This window comes from Hemitrygon akajei, chromosome 7 (genome assembly GCF_048418815.1).
Source record: "Hemitrygon akajei chromosome 7, sHemAka1.3, whole genome shotgun sequence".
NCBI lineage: Eukaryota > Metazoa > Chordata > Chondrichthyes > Myliobatiformes > Dasyatidae > Hemitrygon > Hemitrygon akajei.
This window is the reverse complement of record NC_133130.1, coordinates 170,308,134-170,325,502: the sequence shown is the minus strand read 5'-3', so window position 1 is coordinate 170,325,502 and position 17,369 is coordinate 170,308,134. Positions and strand designations below refer to the sequence as shown.

At 43.4% G+C, this 17,369-nt stretch overlaps 1 protein-coding gene across 1 annotated transcript in view; it reads left to right on the top strand.

Moving 5' to 3' along the window:
• LOC140730104 (nuclear receptor subfamily 5 group A member 2-like) overlaps window positions 1–17,369 on the top strand; it is a 94,805-nt gene that overhangs the window by 19,898 nt on the left and 57,538 nt on the right. The window contains exon 4 of the mRNA XM_073050241.1: window positions 8,342–8,985. Within this exon, the coding sequence (XP_072906342.1) occupies window positions 8,342–8,985 (644 nt within the window). The remainder of the gene's footprint in view (window positions 1–8,341; window positions 8,986–17,369) is intronic.

The window sequence follows — 17,369 nt, the reverse complement described above, 5'->3', positions numbered from 1 at the left end:
TTTAAAAGTGGTGAGTGCTGTACCCACCACTTTTCTGTTCCCGGGCATTGGTGTTTCCATACCAGGCGGTGATGCAACCAGTCAGGATAATCTCCACTCTACATCTATAGAAGTTTGTCAGTGTTTGAGGTGACGTGACAAATCTACACAAACTTCTCAGAAAGTAAAGGCACTGTTGTGCCTTCTTTGTGATGGCACTTGGAGACTTCACAAAGAAGCGATCCACGCCACTTCAGGAGCTTGATAGTTGAGAGGTAATAACTATTCCTGAACCTGGTGGTGTGGGACCTAAGGCTCCTTTACCTCCTGCCCGATGATAGTAACGAGAAGAGAGCATAGCCTGAATGGTGGGGCTTTTCGATGATGGGTATTCATCCATATTAAGTATCTTGCTTTGTACCTTACTGATTATTCACTAGAGAAGACAAACACAGATTGAGTGATTGCTTCACAGATCATTTCAGTTCTGGCTACAAGGTAACCCCGAGCTTCCACTCACTTCATTTCCCATCCACTCCTCCTCTGAATTTGCTCTCTGGTACACTTTGAAAATAAATCCATAGTTGGCTGATGGAACAGCATCCCCTCCTTTGATGAAGAACAAGGTCACACTCAGCCCTCAAAAATGACCTCAATAAACCAGGCTGCTCTGATACAAGATAATCAGTCTGTAACATCACTCAGTTTTCTTTCTCCACCTCTGCTGCCCGACCAGCTAAGTTCATTTAATCAACCTTTCCTTCCTTTGAGCTCTCTTAGTGCTGGACTGCATGTTAACGAGCAGAATCGGAGTCAGATTGACTATCACTGACTTATATAATGTAAAATTACTATAAATCAAACAGTAGATATTGACACTGGACTGTGTGAAGACACTTGTGGATTGCTCCCAGCACATTGTTTGGCTGTGTTAGCTGTTAACCCAGATGACGTATTTCACACAAGAGATTTGGCAGATGCTGGAAATCCAAAGCAACACACACAAAATGCTGGAGGAACTCAGCAAGTCAGGCAGCATCTATGGAGAGGAATAAACAGTCAGTATTTCAGGCCAAGACCCTTCATCAGGATGTATTTCACTCTATGTTTTGATGCACATGTGACAAATAAATGAATTTGGATCTGAATCTAGTAAGAACAATGTTCCCCAAGGATGGTGGGAAGAATTGGTATTGGAATTGGTTTCTTATTGTCACCTGTACTGATGTACAGTGCAAAGTTTGTCTTGCACACTGTTCATACAGATTACACTGAGCTAGAATGAGGTAAAATAATAGCAAAGCAGAGTAAAGTGCTAAAGCTACTGAAAAAGTGTAGTGCAGGTAAATGATAAACTACAAGATCATAACGAGGTAGATTGTGAGGCTAAGAGTCCATCTTACTGCACAGGAGGTCTGTTCAATAGTCTGATAACAGAAGCTGTCCTTGATCCTGGTGGTACGTGGTTTCAGGCTTTTGTGTCTTCTGCTCGATGGAAGTGGACAGAAGAGAGAATGTCCAGGATGGGAGGGGTCATGTGATTAAACTGATTGCATTCCCAAGGCAACAAATATGTATTACATGAATGGTCCTTTCACTTTCTGAGAGGAATTCAAGATTGGTGGATCTGAGAGAGTGGGATTAAATCTCTCCATTCCTTGAGCAACACAATGCTTTCCCCATTTAGGAAAACCCAATCTGAAGTGTTTCCCACCCTTCTCTCAGAACATAGAACAACACAGCACACTACAGGTTTTTAACCTACTCCAAGATCAACATAGCCCTTCTCTCCCACATAAACCTTTTTTCTATCACCTATCTGCCTAACTAAGAGTTTCTTAAATGTCCCAAATGTATTATCTCCCTCTAACATCACCTCTGGTAGGGAGTTCCACACATCCACTACTCTCTGCATAAAAAACAACTACCTGCAGCACCCACCTCCCATACTTCCCTCCAATCCACTTGAAATTAGCTATTTCCACCATGGGGAAAAGCCTCTGTCTGCCCACTCGATCTATGCCTCTTATCACCTTATATACCTCTATCAAGTCATCTCTCATCCTTCTTTGCTCCAAAGAAAAAATCCCCTGCTTGCTCAACCTATCCTCATAAGATTTGATCTCTAATCAAGGCAGTGTTGTCTGCACGCTCTCTGAAGCTTCCACATGCTTCCTCAATGAGGCGACCAGAAGTGAACAGAGTACTCGAAGTGTGGTCTAACCAGGGTAATCTAGAGCTGCACCAACCTCTTGCACATCCGTACATCCTACACAGTGTTTGTCCTGCAGAATGATCACCCTTTTCCACGGTCATAGACAACCTGAGCAGATAGGCTCCAGTCAGAACCAGAATCTGGCTTATTATCACTGCATACAGTCAGTGGCCACCTTATCAGGTACACCTGACTTGTCAATGCAAATATCTGATCAGCCAATCATGTGGTAACAACTCAAAGCATAAAAGCATGCAGACATGGTCAAGAGGTTCAGATGTTGTTCAGACCAAACATCAGAATGGGGAAGAAATGTGATCTAAGTAACTTTGATTGTTGGTGCCAGACGGGGTGGTTTGAGTATCTCAGAAACTGCTGATCTCCTGGGATTTCACACACAACTGTCCCTAGAGTTTACAGAGAATGGTGTGAAAAAGCAAAAAACATCCAGTGAGCAGCAGTTCTGTGAGTGAACTGTAGATTAGCACCTTGTTAATGAGAGAGGTCAGAGGTGAATGGCCAGATGGGTTCCATCTGACAGGAAGGCGACAGTAACTCAGATAACCACACTTTACAACAGCGGTGTGCGGAAGAGCATCTCTGAACACACAACACGTTGAACATTGAAGTGGACGGGCTACAGCAGCAGCAGCAGGCCATGAACGTACACTCAGTGGCCACTTTATTAGGCACTGTAACTGCTGGGTGTATGTTATGAAATGTGTTGTTTTGGAGCAGTAATTGTGCTATCAATTACAATAAGAAATATATATAAAATTAAATAAGTAGTACAAAAAGAGGGAAAAAGTAGTAAGGTACTGTTCATTGACTGTTCAGAAGCCTGATGGCGATGATAAGAGGCTGTTTGTAAAATGCTGAGTGTGAGTCTTCAGACTCCTGTACCTCCTCCTCAGAGGTGGTAATGAGAAGAGGGCGTGTCTTGGATGCTGGGGATCTTTCATGATGGACGCTGCCTTCTTGATCTGCGTGGTGGGGTCCTTAACAATGGATGCCACCGTTATGAGGCATTACCCTTTGAAGGTGTGCTCGATGCTGGGGAGGGAGCTGCCCATGATGGAGCTGGCTGAGTTTGCAACCCTGTGCAGCTCTTGCCAATCCTGAACAGGGGTCTCCTGAACCCCTTCCCATAGGACATTGGGGTTATCATTACAGAAGGTCAGGGGTGATATTCACAGTGTGTGATCACGCTTTGTTCAGATATGAGGCGGAATGTTTCTCCTGCACCTCAGTGGTGATATGCACTTGGCTAGATGACTACACAGATGTGCTCTGTAATCAAGCTAGTCTCAGTCTGTTTTCAAAACCAGAAGCCCTCCTCCGTGGAGCTTGGACTGCAGCCACGTCGAACTGTGCTCAGACATTCGACTGGTCAGAAATGGCGCTGCCCCCCCCCAATGCCATCTGTGGTGACCTCATGTACCGCTACGTAAATCGACCTGAGGTAGCAAACAGTGGTGTGCGCAGCTCTGAGAATCACCAAGGAAAAAAAGCTTACGCTAACATTCTGTTTTTGCAGAATTTAAATAATTTTGTTTATCTTTAATATTTGTGTGCAGAATATAAGAAGGAAGGCACTGTATCATTAAGTAAGTGAACAATGAGAATCACACAGGCTTCACTGTATAACCATTCATGCCTTATTTCAAAGTTCAAAGTAAATTCATTGTCAAAGTACTTGTATAAAACACAGAACAGTAGAGCACAGGAGCAGACCCTTCGGCCCGCAATATTGTGCCAAACCAATAAAATTAGTAGTCAAGTGGCCAATCAAACTAATCTCTTCTGCCTACACAATGTCCATATCCTTCCATTTTCCTCACATTCATGAGCCTATCTAAATGTCTCTTAAGAGTTTTTAACGTTTCGGTCTCTACCACCACCCCAGGCAGAGCATTCCAGGAACCCACCACTCTCTGTGTAAAAAACTTGCCCCTCTCATCTCCTTTAAACTTACCCCCTCTCACCTTAAATGCATGCCCCCTGGTATTAGATCTTGCAACTCTGGGCAAAAGAAACTGTCTGTCCACTCTACCTATACCTCTCATAATCTTGGAAACCTCTATCAGAACTCCCCTTAGCCTCTGCTGCTCCAGAGAAAACAACCTGGGTTTGTCCAACCTCATATGCCCTCTAATCCAGGCAGCATCCTGATGAACCACTTCTGCACCCTCTCCAGAACCTCAACATCCTTCCCACAATGGGATGACCAGAAATGTACGCGATACTCCAGATGCGGTCTAACTAGAGTTTTATAAAGCTGCAACATAACTTCCTGACTTTTGAAATCAATGCCTTGACTAATAAATGCAAGCAAGACATAGAAAAATACTATCAGTTACAATAAGAAATATACATTATTGGAAGTGAAAAGAACAGTACAAAAACAGAGCAAAATAGTGAGGTAGTGTCTATGGGTCCACCAACCATTCAGAAACCTGGTGGTAGATGGGCAGAACATTGAGTATGCATGCTCAGGCATACCTCTTCCCTGATGATATTAGTGAGGAGAGCACATGCCCTGGATTTTGAGGGTCCTTCAGGATGTCCTCGATGGTGGGGAGTTATAGTTATTGAATTTCCCATTGTCCCAAAAGAAAAGTTTCTTTTAGTTAATGATCTGGAGTTGTGTTAATCCTCCCTGACTCACGTTAATGACACACCTTCTTGGTGGCTGCGCAAGCTGGGATAGGTATATTTCTGGAAGGCATCATCAAGTCATGACTGGCTGCATCATGGGTGGGGAGGGGAGCTACCGCACAGGATCAAAATAAGCTGCAGAGAGTTCTAAACGTAGTCAGCTCCATCATGACCACTAGTCTCCATGGTATCCAGGACATCTTCAAAGAACGGTGCCTCAGAAAGGCGGTATCCATCATTAAAGATCCTCATCACCCAGGACATGCCTTCTTCTCATTGCTACCATCAAAGAGGAGGTACAAAAGCTTGAAGACACACACTCAATGATTCAGGAACACCTCCTACCCCACTGAACGAACACTGAACCCATGAACACTACCTCACTAATTTTTTATTTTTATTTTTGCACAACTCGTTTAATGTAACTATTATATATATATATTTACTGTAATTCATCTATTTTCTGTTATTATGTATTGCATTGCGTTGCTGTTGCAAAGTTAACAAATTTCACGTCATATGGCACTGATATTAAACCTCATTCTAATTCTGATTCTGAAATCCAGTCATTCCTGGAATTGCTATTCATGGAATTTTTGGGGTCAGACTATCCCAGTTTCATAACTTTGCATCTCGATACATGTGACTATAATCAATCCATGTCAATGCCAGCTGCACAAAGTTACACAGGATGGGATTTGGCTCTCTGGTGTCCTGTCCCAGTGACCTGCCTCCTCCTTCCACCCAACTAGTGAGAGTGTTAATACTTTACAGTGATGAGTTCTCCACACATGCTAACTGACCTGCGAAGTATCTCTGGCTGTTTCCCTGTTGATTTCAGATTTCCAGCATCTGTTGTACTGGTTTGCATTACCGCATGTTAGCTGCTTATTTGCCTCTTATGACATAGGCAGTGCACTGGCGCAATTGGTGATGAATCTGTGGAGTTCATTGCCACTGACGGCTGTGGAGGCTAAGTCATTGAATATATTTAAAGCGGAGGCTGGTAGGCAGACTTGATGGGCCGAATGGCTTAATTCTACTCCAATGTCTTTGGCCTTATAGTAGAGCTGCTCAGTGCTGAAGTGACTCTCCAGGCAATGATAATGTGGACTTGTCTATCCTGTTTAACTGTGTGTGTGAACACTAACACCATTCAAGACAGAAGGTCATCTTCACTCAGTGACGATGTGTGAGTAGTTTAGTAATGGTCATCCATTGTATTCCTTTTTAATACCCACTTCTGTGCTACACAATAACCTTCCCTTCCTTTGTTCCAACCAGTGATGCACACTTTTAAAACTTTGGGAAATAATGTCTGGAAAAATGTATGTGGCTTGTCAGAAATCTTCAAAAAACTACCAAAAGCTTTAAAGTGTTCCCAAAGGTCAGTCTCCATAACTTTTTAATTTCAAAGTTCAAAGTAAATTTATTATCAAAGTACACATACAACCCTGAGATTCATTTTCTCGCTGGCATACTCAATAATATCCTTAATAGAATCAATGAAAGATCGCACCAACTTGGATATTCAACCAGTGTGCAGAAGAAAATGCAGAGGGATTTTATTTGGCTAAAGGACACAAAGTGAATTCAATTTACAGGGAATTGTGCTAATATTATTTTGTGACAGCCTGTGCTGTCGCAACTATATGTTCTGTGTGCTATGTGTGACTGCACGTATTGTGTTTTGCACCTTGGCCCCGGTAGAATGCTGTTCTGTTTAGCTGTGTATGTGTGCATGAATGAACGACAATTAGACTTGAATTTGAACTTGATTCATCAGTGAATTAAAATTTATTTAATATTTGAGAATCTTATTCTTTATTCTTTGAACTTTGATTAAAAGAATAAATCTTGAGCAATGCATAGATTTGGTAATCAAACAAAGTCAAATGAACTGGGATATTTTCTGTAGAAGTTGACGAGAATGCTTGGAGAGATGTTACTTTGAGTTAGTAATCTCCAAAAACTACATGGAACACAGGAGGCACTTCTTATATCTGGTGGTGATGGGAGAGTGATAATGATATTGTCTTCTAGTTAAACATTAATTATGTTTCTCACTCTGATAAGTATCCCAACCTTTGTTTAACTGCTCTCAGTGGCCACTCTATTACATATCTCCCATACCGAATAAAGTGGCCACTGTGTGTATTCATGGTAGCCCATCCACTTCAAGGTTTGATGTGTTGTGTGTTCAGAGATTCTCTTTTGCACACCACTGTTGTAACGTGTGGTTATTTGATTTACTGTCACCTTCCTGTCAGCTTGAACCAGTCTGGCCATTCTCCTCCGACCTCTCTCATTAAAGCACCTCTGTGGGTGCTTTCACCCACAGAACAGCCACTCACTGGATGATTAGTGTTTTTTGCACCATTCTCTGTAAACTCTAGAGATTGTTGTGCGTGAAAATCCCAGGAGATCAGCAGTTTCTGAGATACTCAAACCACCCCATCTGGCAACAATGATCATTCCAGGGTCAAAGTCAGTTAGATCACATTTCTTTCCCATTCTGATGTTTGGTCTGAACAACAACTGAACCTCTTGACCACATCTGCATGCTTACTGACATACAGGGGAGAATAGGCCTTCAATCCTTTGAGCCTTGCTGTCAGGCGTTCTCCCAAATTAACCCTGGCTTAATCAGGGGAAATTTACAATCACTAGTTAACCTCCCGACCAACACACCTTTGGAATGTGGGAGGAAACTCGAGGACCCAGAGGAAACCCACGCGGTCACAGAGAGAATGTGCAAACTCCTTACAGGCATGGTGGAAATTGAACCCGGGTTACTGGTACTGTAAAGCATTGTGCTAACCACCTGCAGTTCTTTATTATGTACACACAAGAGGGCTATGGGTAACCTTAGGTAACTTCTAAGTACGTGTTCAGCACAACATTGTGGGCTGAAGGGCCTGTATTGTGCTGTAGGTTTTCTATGTTTCTATGACAACACACTACTGAGCTGCCCCATTGATCTTATTTATTGAGCTGCTGTCACATGATTGGCTGATTTGATATTTACATTGATGAGCAAGTGTACAGGTGTACCTAATAAAGTGGCCACTGATTGTATAACCTTATCAGCATATCAACAATAAAACTCAAACTATTTGGCAACTCAGCAATTTGTTGGGAATTTAAAAAAGCAAAGAAACAAAAGACAAAATAAGTTGGTTCAGAAGTTTTGCCAAAAATTGTTGAAAGGCTGAAAGAAAATGGGTTTATCTCAGCTTCAGGGGAAAACAGTGATATTTTCTCTTTTTGATAGTAATTTTCCTTCATCCCCATTCAGACATCAGTTGATGAATTTAGAAATAAATATTTGCAAGTCAAACAACATCTTAAAAGTTTGTTGACTTTTGAACTTGGAAATCTTTGAAGATTTGTGGTGGGTATACTGTAGATAATCCTGTGTTTGAAATTGTGTGATTATGCTTTGTGCCCGAGTCCAGTTGCTGAGATTTCTTTCCATTTCTTCACCAGCCGTCCGTGCTGACAGAATGAGAGGGGGAAGAAACAAATTCGGGCCCATGTACAAACGCGACCGGGCCTTAAAACAGCAAAAGAAAGCACTGATCCGGGCAAACAGCTTCAAGCTAGAGACCATGCCTCAAATGGTGTCGTCAGTGCAGAACGAGTATTCGCTCTCGACCACTGTACACAATGTACATTCTATTTCCAAAGGCATTCCTCCTAACCCAGCCATTCTACCAGTGACAGGTTATGAGAGAAACCTCTATGGCTCTCCATCAGTAGGCATGTCTATGCCCAGCCACGGGACACCACCGAGCTACCAGTACCCCACGTTCCATAACCGAACGATCAAGTCTGAGTACCCAGACCACTATGCAAGTTCTCCAGAGTCTCTTGTTGGCTACCCATACCCAGACACCTACCAGACCAGCTCTCCCGCTACCATACCGCAGCTGATCGTGGAATTCCTGCGGTGCGAGCCCGATGAACCTCAAGTTCAGGCTAAGATCTTGGCCCATCTACAGCAGGAACAGGTCAACAGAGGCAAACACGAGAAACTTAGCACCTTTGGCCTGATGTGCAAAATGGCCGACCAAACCCTCTTCTCCATAGTCGAATGGGCACGGAGTTGCATATTCTTCAGAGAACTCAAGGTAAGACACTCCTGATAAAAACCGATGCTGTGGCCAACTGTGCTGCTTTTAGTGCTGTGCGTTCACCCAGATTTAATGGTGACGCAAGAGAGTCTGCAGGTGCTGGAGATCCTGGGCAACACACACAAGATGCTGGAGGAGCTCAGCAGGTCAGGCAGCAACTATGGGGGGAATAAACAGTGGCTGTTTTGAGCCAAGATCCTTCATCAGGGCCGAAAAGGCAACCTGAATAACGGTTGGGGAAGGGAGAAAGAATAGAATCTGGCAGGTCTTTACCAGACAGTGTCTTTACTTTACCAGTGTCTTTACAAGATGGGCGATTCCAGCCATTATCAATGCTTGTCAGAGATTGTCTGCTTGGCGTCCGTGGTTACATAACCAGGACTTGTGATATGCACTGGCTGCTCATACGACTGCCATTCTGAATAGGAGCAGGAGTACGGACGTCCTGCCCCTTGTTCCTGTTCCCTCATTGAGACAGAGGCCCAAAGGTTGAGTGTGTGAGTCTAGGCCAGGGACTGAAGGTTGGATGCCTGATGTCTGAGAGCCCAAGAGTCCGGGGCCAAAGTCTAGAGGCCTGGAGGTGGCCTATCTTGGGGTTGGAAACCTGTTTGTATGTGTGAGTGGTGGTTGGGGGAGGGGCTTGATTTGCTGGAAATCTTGGTCAACACACACACACAAAATGTTAGAGGAACTCGAAAGGTCAGGTAGCATCTTTGGAGGGGAATAAACAGTTGGTGTTTCAGGCTGAAATCCTTCATCAGGACTGGAAAGGAAGGGTGTGGAAACCAGAATAAGAAGGTGGGGTGAGTGGCATGTGTACAAACTGGCAGGTGATAGGTGAGACCAGGTAAGGGGGTTGGGTGAGTGGGTGGGGGAAGATGGGATGAAGTGAGAAGCTGGTAGGTGATTGGTGGAAGATGTAAAGGGTTGAAGTAGAAGGAATCAGATAGGAGAGGAGAGTGGACCAATGGGAGAAAAGGATCTTGTTATGTTCTATTGTTGTTGCTGAACATTGTGGGCATGCTATGCTGACACTGGAATGTACAATGACAGGATAGTGTAGCGGTCAGCGCAAAGCTTTACAGTGCCAGTGACCACTGATTGGTGTTTAATTCCTACCACTGTCTGCAAAGAGTTTGTACTTTCTCCCTGTGACTGCATGTGTTTCCTCCCACATTCTGAAAGACGTGTGGGTTAGGGTCAGTGAGCTGTGGGCATGGTGCATTGGCACCAGAAGCATAGCAACATTTGCGGGTTGCCCCCAGCACAATCCTCGCAGATTTGATTTGATGCAAACGATGCACTTCACTGTATGTTTCACTATTTCGGTGTACACACGACAACCAAAGCTAACCTCTGCAAAGGCACTTGTGGGCCGACCCCAGCATACTCCTGGGTGTGTTGGGTGTTAACACAAATTATGTATTGCACTGTATATTTTGATGTACACGTGTTTCTAAATCTGAGTCTGAGTCCAAAGGAAAACAACAACAGAATGCAGAATAAAGTGTAACATACACAGAGAAAGTGCAGTGCAGGTAGACAATAGGGTGCAAAATCATAACAACATAAACACAAGAGATTCTGCAGATGCTGGAAATCCAGAGTGACAGAGCACAAACATGGCGAATTAGATAGTGAGGCCATTAGTGCAAATGATCATACTAGAGAATGATTCAATAAACTCTTCCATGGACGTTCCCAAGCCCAGCTGCAAAAGGAGGAGGGTTGGACATGGGGCTAGCAACCCCCACCCTGTAAAAGCCCAGAGCCGCAGAAATGCCAGCAGAACCTCCAAAGACCTCATCCCTGGGAGAGGAAAGATATTGATGGGTTACACCTTGAGAGGCTAAAAGGCTGACCCAGGACAGAGGACTCTGGTGAGCTGTTATTGGCAGCCTATGCCCTAGTGGGGGAGATGGGCTTAAGAAGGACTAATCAATAGACTTGTAACAGTGAGATAGAAGCTGTCCATGATCCTGTTGTTTTCCCACAGACATCCTGGCTGCATTAGACAATCATAATTCAGAAACTTTGTCATGGTTTTCTCCAGAGCCACATTCAGCTTTCCTAATTGTTAATATTATTCCATTGTCCCTACTGATGGATCTCATGTTGTAAGATCTCCAAAGGTTTCACTTGTCGTTCCAGGTTAATTCTATTTATATAGAGTCAGACAACATAATCCTCTGTTCAAAGTTTTAGGTAACTTTATTATCAACATATGTATATGTCAGCATATATAATCCTGAGGTTAATTTTCTTACAGGCATTCAAAATAAATACAAAGAAACAATAAAAACCCAAAATAATAATAACCAATAAATAAACAATAAAAATCAAGATCATGAGCTGAAGAATCCTTAAAAGTGAGTCAATTGGATGTGAGAACAGTTCAGTGATGGGGAAAGTGAAGTTGAGTGAAGTTATCTCTTCTTGTTCAAGGCCCTGATGGTTGAGGGGTAATAACTGTTCCCGATCTTGGTGGTGTGCGTCCTGAGACTCCTGTACCTCCTTCCTGATGGCAGCAGCAAAAAGAGAGCATGTCCTGCATTGGGTGGGGGGGGGGGGTCCCGATGATGGGTGCTGCTTTCCTGTGATAGTGCTCCATGTAGAGGTGCTCAGTGGTGGGGAGGGCTTTACCTGTGATGGGCTGGGCTGTATCCAACTATCACCAGAATGGTAGCTCTAAACATGAAGCACACAAATTAAAGAAACCCCCAGTCCCCTGTGTCTTTTTCTATGTTTAGAACAGAGAACATAGAACGTAGAACATTACAACACAGTACAGGCCCTTCAGCCCACAATGTTGTGCCAACCTTTTAACCTATTCTAAAATCAATCTAACCCTTCCCTCCCACATAACCCTCCATTTTCTATCATTCATTACCTATCTCTTAAATGCTCCTAATATACAGTATCTGTCTCTACCACCACCTTTGCCAGGGCATTCCACACATCCACCACTCTGTGTAAAAAAACTTACCTCTGACACCTTCTCTATACTTTCCTCCAATCACCTTAAAATTATGCCCACTTGTGTTAGCCACTTCCACCCTGGGGAAAAAGGTTGTCTACTTGATCAATGCCTCTCATCGTCTTGTACACCTCTATTAAGTCACCTCTCATCCTCCTTCATTCCAACGAGAAAATAACTAGCTCGCTCAACCTATCCTCACGATAGGTGATCCTCTCTAATCCAGGCAACATCCTGGTAAATCTCTTCTGAAGCCTTTCTAAAGCTCCCACATACTTCCTCTAATGAGGTGACCAGAGCAACAGTAGAATTTTACGTTAAAATAATTTCATTTCCTCATGAGTTTTTTCTTCATTGTTACTTTCTGTTGAGTTATTGTAGGAAAGGGAGATAGGCCTGCGTAGTAACAGCATTGTTTGTCTAAATTGCTGATGTTGTAATGTCTAATGAGCAGACAGCTGTACTGAACAATTAAAGTTACAAAATAATCTGACCCATCTCCTTTGGATAATGACATAAACTACATCACTGTCAAAGATTAGGCATTGCTGCGATAACAAGTTGTCTGAAGCAAGATGTCATATAAAAAGTAAGTGTAATTGAAAGATGTCTCGTTGAGGAATTATTGTTGAGAAAATGCTTTCTGCGGAGGGTGGGGGAAATCGATGATCCAGCTGCCGGGTCACATTAGCGGCAGGCGGGGGAGGCAAAGGTCGGCCTCCACTTGCAGCCGGAGCTGTGGCCGTATTTCATCAGACCCCGGTAAAGAACTATAGGTGGAAATTTAATCCTGGCAGCTGTGGAAATTCTCCCAAAAATAAATAACTCCAGCATAAACAGCAGTGACAGGAAGTAATATTTTTACAATGGGCTCTCACAGGGATGCCCGTTTAAAAAGCGATATGATTGTGCGAGGTTAATTTTGGTGGCAAGGTAAGTGAGATAATCCAAACAATGGTTTAAAGAGGTTCGATTCTCTGCTTCCTTTATTGTACTTGGCTGGCGCACCATGATAACTGCTTTGCAATTCGTTTCTTTCCTGGATTAAAGTGAGTACTTGTACTTTCGGGGAAACTTGACAAAAATAAAGTAAAATGCTTAAATGCATCCTGCTCTCTGGGAGATAACCCAACCTCTTCAACGTGTAGAAAGTGGTAGTGACCCAGTCAACCACTTGGTTGAGTGCGCAAAGTCCTGTAAACTGGGTGTTTTCTTACTCAAGTCCATCGCCCTACTGGGGCATTGGTCGCCGACAGCAGTTTACTAAAGTCGTCTTTCCTGGCCAGTCTTTTACATTGCCTCCATGTGAAGCCCATTTTCTTAATGTCCTTCATCACCCAGGAATGAGATCTTTGGAGCTTCTGTTGGCATTCCTGTAGCTCTGGGTTTTTACGGTATGGGGGGGTACTAGCCCAATGCCCAACCCTCCTCCTTTTGCAGCTGGGCTTGGGATGTCCATGGTGGAGTTGGTAAACTGGGATGGGTGTGGTTAAATCAGAGCAGGAATTCTGGATTAGTTCTTGATTAGTCAGGACTTCAAAGGTTACTGGGAGAAGGCAGGAGGATGGGGTTGAGAGGGAAAATAAATCAGCCATGATTGAGTGGCTGGGCAGACTTTATCTTGTGGAATGGAGGGGTAGCATTCGTGTGGTGTGAGATTGGAGTATATTGTCATGAAAATGAGTCTATTGCAGCAGCAGAACAGGACATCATAAACATAAAAACAGTGGCCACTTTATCTGGTATTTCCTGTATCTAAGAAAGTGGCCGCTGAGTGTATGTTCATGGTCTTCTGCTGCTGTAGCCCATCCATTTCAAGGTTTGATGTGTTCTACGTTCAGAGATAATCTTCTGCACACCACTGTTGTAACATGTGGCTGTGTGAGTTACTGTCACCTTCCTGTCAACTTGAGCCAGTCTGGTCATTCTCCTCTGACCTCTCTCAGTAATGAGGTGATTTTGCCCACAGAACTGCCACTCACTGGATTTGTTTTGTTTGTTTTTTGCACCATTTTTTGCAAGCCCTGGAGCAGGGGTTCCCAACCTTTTTTATGCTATGGACCCCTCCCATTAACTGAGGGGTCCGTGGACCAAGGTTGGGATCCTCTACTCTTAAAGTCTGTTGTACGTGCAAATCACAGGAGTTTCTGAGATACTCAAACCTCCCTGTCTGGCACCAACAATTGTTCCACAGTCAAAGTCACTTACATCATATTTCTTTCCCATTCTGATGTTTGGTCTGAACAACAACAGAATCCCTTGACCATGTCTGCATGGTTTTATGCATTGAGTTTCTGCCATATGATTGGCTGATTAGCTATTTGCATTAATGAGCAGATGTACAGGTGTACCTAATAAAGTGGCCTCTGCGTGTAAGATAATATAAAGTTAACATGAATGATTTATAAACTACATGGGCCCTTTATCTAAGAAAGGATGAGCTACCATTGGAGACGGTCCAGAGGACATTCACAAGAATCACCCTGGGAATGAAAGTTTTAATGTATGAGGAGAGTTTGATGTCCCTGGGCCTGTACTTCTGGAGTTTACAAGAATGAGGGGATATGTCATTGAAATCTATCAAATATTGAAACACCTAGGTAAAGTGAACATGGAGAGGATGTTTCTAATAGTGGATGAGTCTAGGACCAGAGGGCACAGCCTCAGAATAGGATGTCCTTTAGAACGGAGATTAGGAGCAATTTATTTAGCCAGAGGGTGGTGAATCTGTGGAATTCATTGGCTTAGATGGCTAATAGCCAAGCCATTGGGGCAGCACGGTAGTGTAGTGGTTAGCACAATGCTTTACAGTATCAGCAACCAGGGTTCAATTCCTGCCACTGCCTGTAAGGAGTCTGTATGTTTTTCCTGTGACCACAGGGGTTTCCTCCGGATGCTCAGGTTTCATCTTACATTCCAAAGACACACCGGTTGATGGGTTAATTGGTCACCGTGAATTGTCCTGTGATTAGGCTCAAGTTAAATTGGGGACTGTTGGGTGATGTAGCTCAAAGGGATGGAAGGGCCTGTTCCGCACTGTATCTCAATTAATAAAATAAAAAAATAAGTATTTAAAGCAGAGTCTTATGATATTAAGTTAATGAAAATGACATTAGTACAAGTTCAGAGAGAGACAGAGATATGCATTTCACTGTATGTTCATGTGACAAATAAATTTAATCTTTAATCTACCAACCTGCTTGTCTTTTGGTATATGGGAGGAAATCAGAGCACTGGGGGAGGGTCAACCTTATGCAGTCACAGGAAGAAAATGCAAAGTCCTGATCTGTGAGGGAGTATTTTCTGTACTGGAGTGAACGGACCCATTTATTTGCATGGATCAGTTGGAAAGAAATCCTCTTCTGACGGATAGAAGGTGCCCATTTTGAAGTCTATTGTTTTGGATATATGTTGGCAATCATTGATTGTTTCCCAGCCCGTGACCTGTAATGAATTCTGGTTTCATCCACGATTGACAAGTGAGTAATTATGTTTTGAGAGAACTCAGTTCAGTCCAATTGAGTAAATGACCACACAAGGTCATTATTTACTCATGGGAACAGTATGTATCTTGCAGGGAGAGGATGTAGTGAATTCAGTCAGATTTAAGCCCGATGTTTGCTTTGTCAGGACTGTAAATCTTAATTAAGTGACCCTTGACAACTACCCCCTGCCCACTCTGCTTAAATGGTGTATGTGGCACAGTAGTGCTGCAGTTAACGTAACCCCTTATAGCACCAGTGATCTGGGTTCAATTCCTGTGAGGAGTTTGTCCGCTCTCCTGTGACTGCATGAGTCAATGTTCCTTTGCCTGCTGCATTTTCCTCCCACATTCCAAAGACATTCAGGCTATTGCAGTGGGCATGCTACATTGGCGCCAGAAGAGTGGCAACACTTCTGAGCTGTCCCCCCGCAGATTGTGTTGGTTGTTGATGCAAATATCGCATTTCACTGTACATTTTGATGTAAATGTGACAAATGAGGGTTAATCTAATCTAATATCTGCACGATGTTTACATTTCACACCAAGTCTTATAAAGGTGAGGGGGTTGAGGATCTACGATATTTTGGAATGAAACTGCCAATTGCATCAAAACTCGCATTTACTACATTTGTCAAACGTCAGGGGAGGGTGTGAATGATTCTCTGTGCCAGACTTCACTAGGAAAAGTAACACTCACACTAGCAGTGTGGAGAATGTCTAGTATCTTTGTGAATGGACTGTAAGGGTTACTTGATCCACTTCACATAAACAGGATTTCTCCCTGCACAAGTCGAGTTTGTTGTCACGTTCAAGTTCAGATGTGGGTTTAATTGTCATTTACACCTGAATACAGCCAGATAAAACAGCATTCCTCTTGGGCCAAGGTGCAAAACACAGTACACAGTCACACAGTACACCGCACATATAGTATATATAATTACGATAACAGAAAATATACAGTCACACAGATAGCCCATCACTGAATGTCATGGCCTATAGATTGATGGTGCACGTAATGTTGTCCTGGAGCCATGTTTCTGCAAGAATGAGCCCATAACAGTTCCTCGTCTCGTGCTAGTACAGCCACAGACAAATGCAACCCAGCTTGTCTTCCTCCCTAAACACTAGAGGGCAGCACTAATGGGAGTGGCCAGCCACCACCCTCCCCCCACCCCCCAACTAACCACAGACTTGTGGTATTCTACACTACCAATGTCCGCCAGGGTCTTACCATCACAAGAACCATGTCCAAAACAATCACTTACATCCTTTGTTGAATAATAGAATAAGCTGAATAAAAGAATTAAGGTACCAAAGTCTGAAGTGTCACCTCACCAGGGTCAGCAAGAGATACTTTCCTGCAACCATCAGGTTCTTGAATCAATTTGCACAACCCTAACCATACCTCAGTAAAAGGACACGATGGTCCACCTCACGGACTTTCTTTGAGTTGTGTTTTTGCACGATTGTCTTAATTTGCACAGTCTTTTTCTTCAGAGTCTTCTATAATTTATGTGGGTCTGTAGACATCACTGGAAATGCTGGCATTTGTTGACTTCAGAGTCATAGAGCAAAGTAGCATGGATAGATGCTGTCCGGTCCCCTCAGTTCCAATTTCCTGTGCTCAGCTCACGTCCTCCCACGGCTTCCCCACATGAATCTATACAAGTGTTTCTTAAATGGTGCTGTTCTACCTGCCTCAACCATTTCCTCTGGCAGCTCGTTCGTTACACCATCCGCCCACTCAATGGGAAAGCTGCCCTCAGATCCTTTCTAAATCTTTCTCCTCTCACTCTAAACCAATGCCCTTAGTTGTGGTCTCCCCTACTCTGGGGAAAATACCGTAAATACCCACTTTATCTCTGCCTCCCATAATTTTAAACATTTCTGTAATGTCACCCCCCTCCCATTCTCCTACAT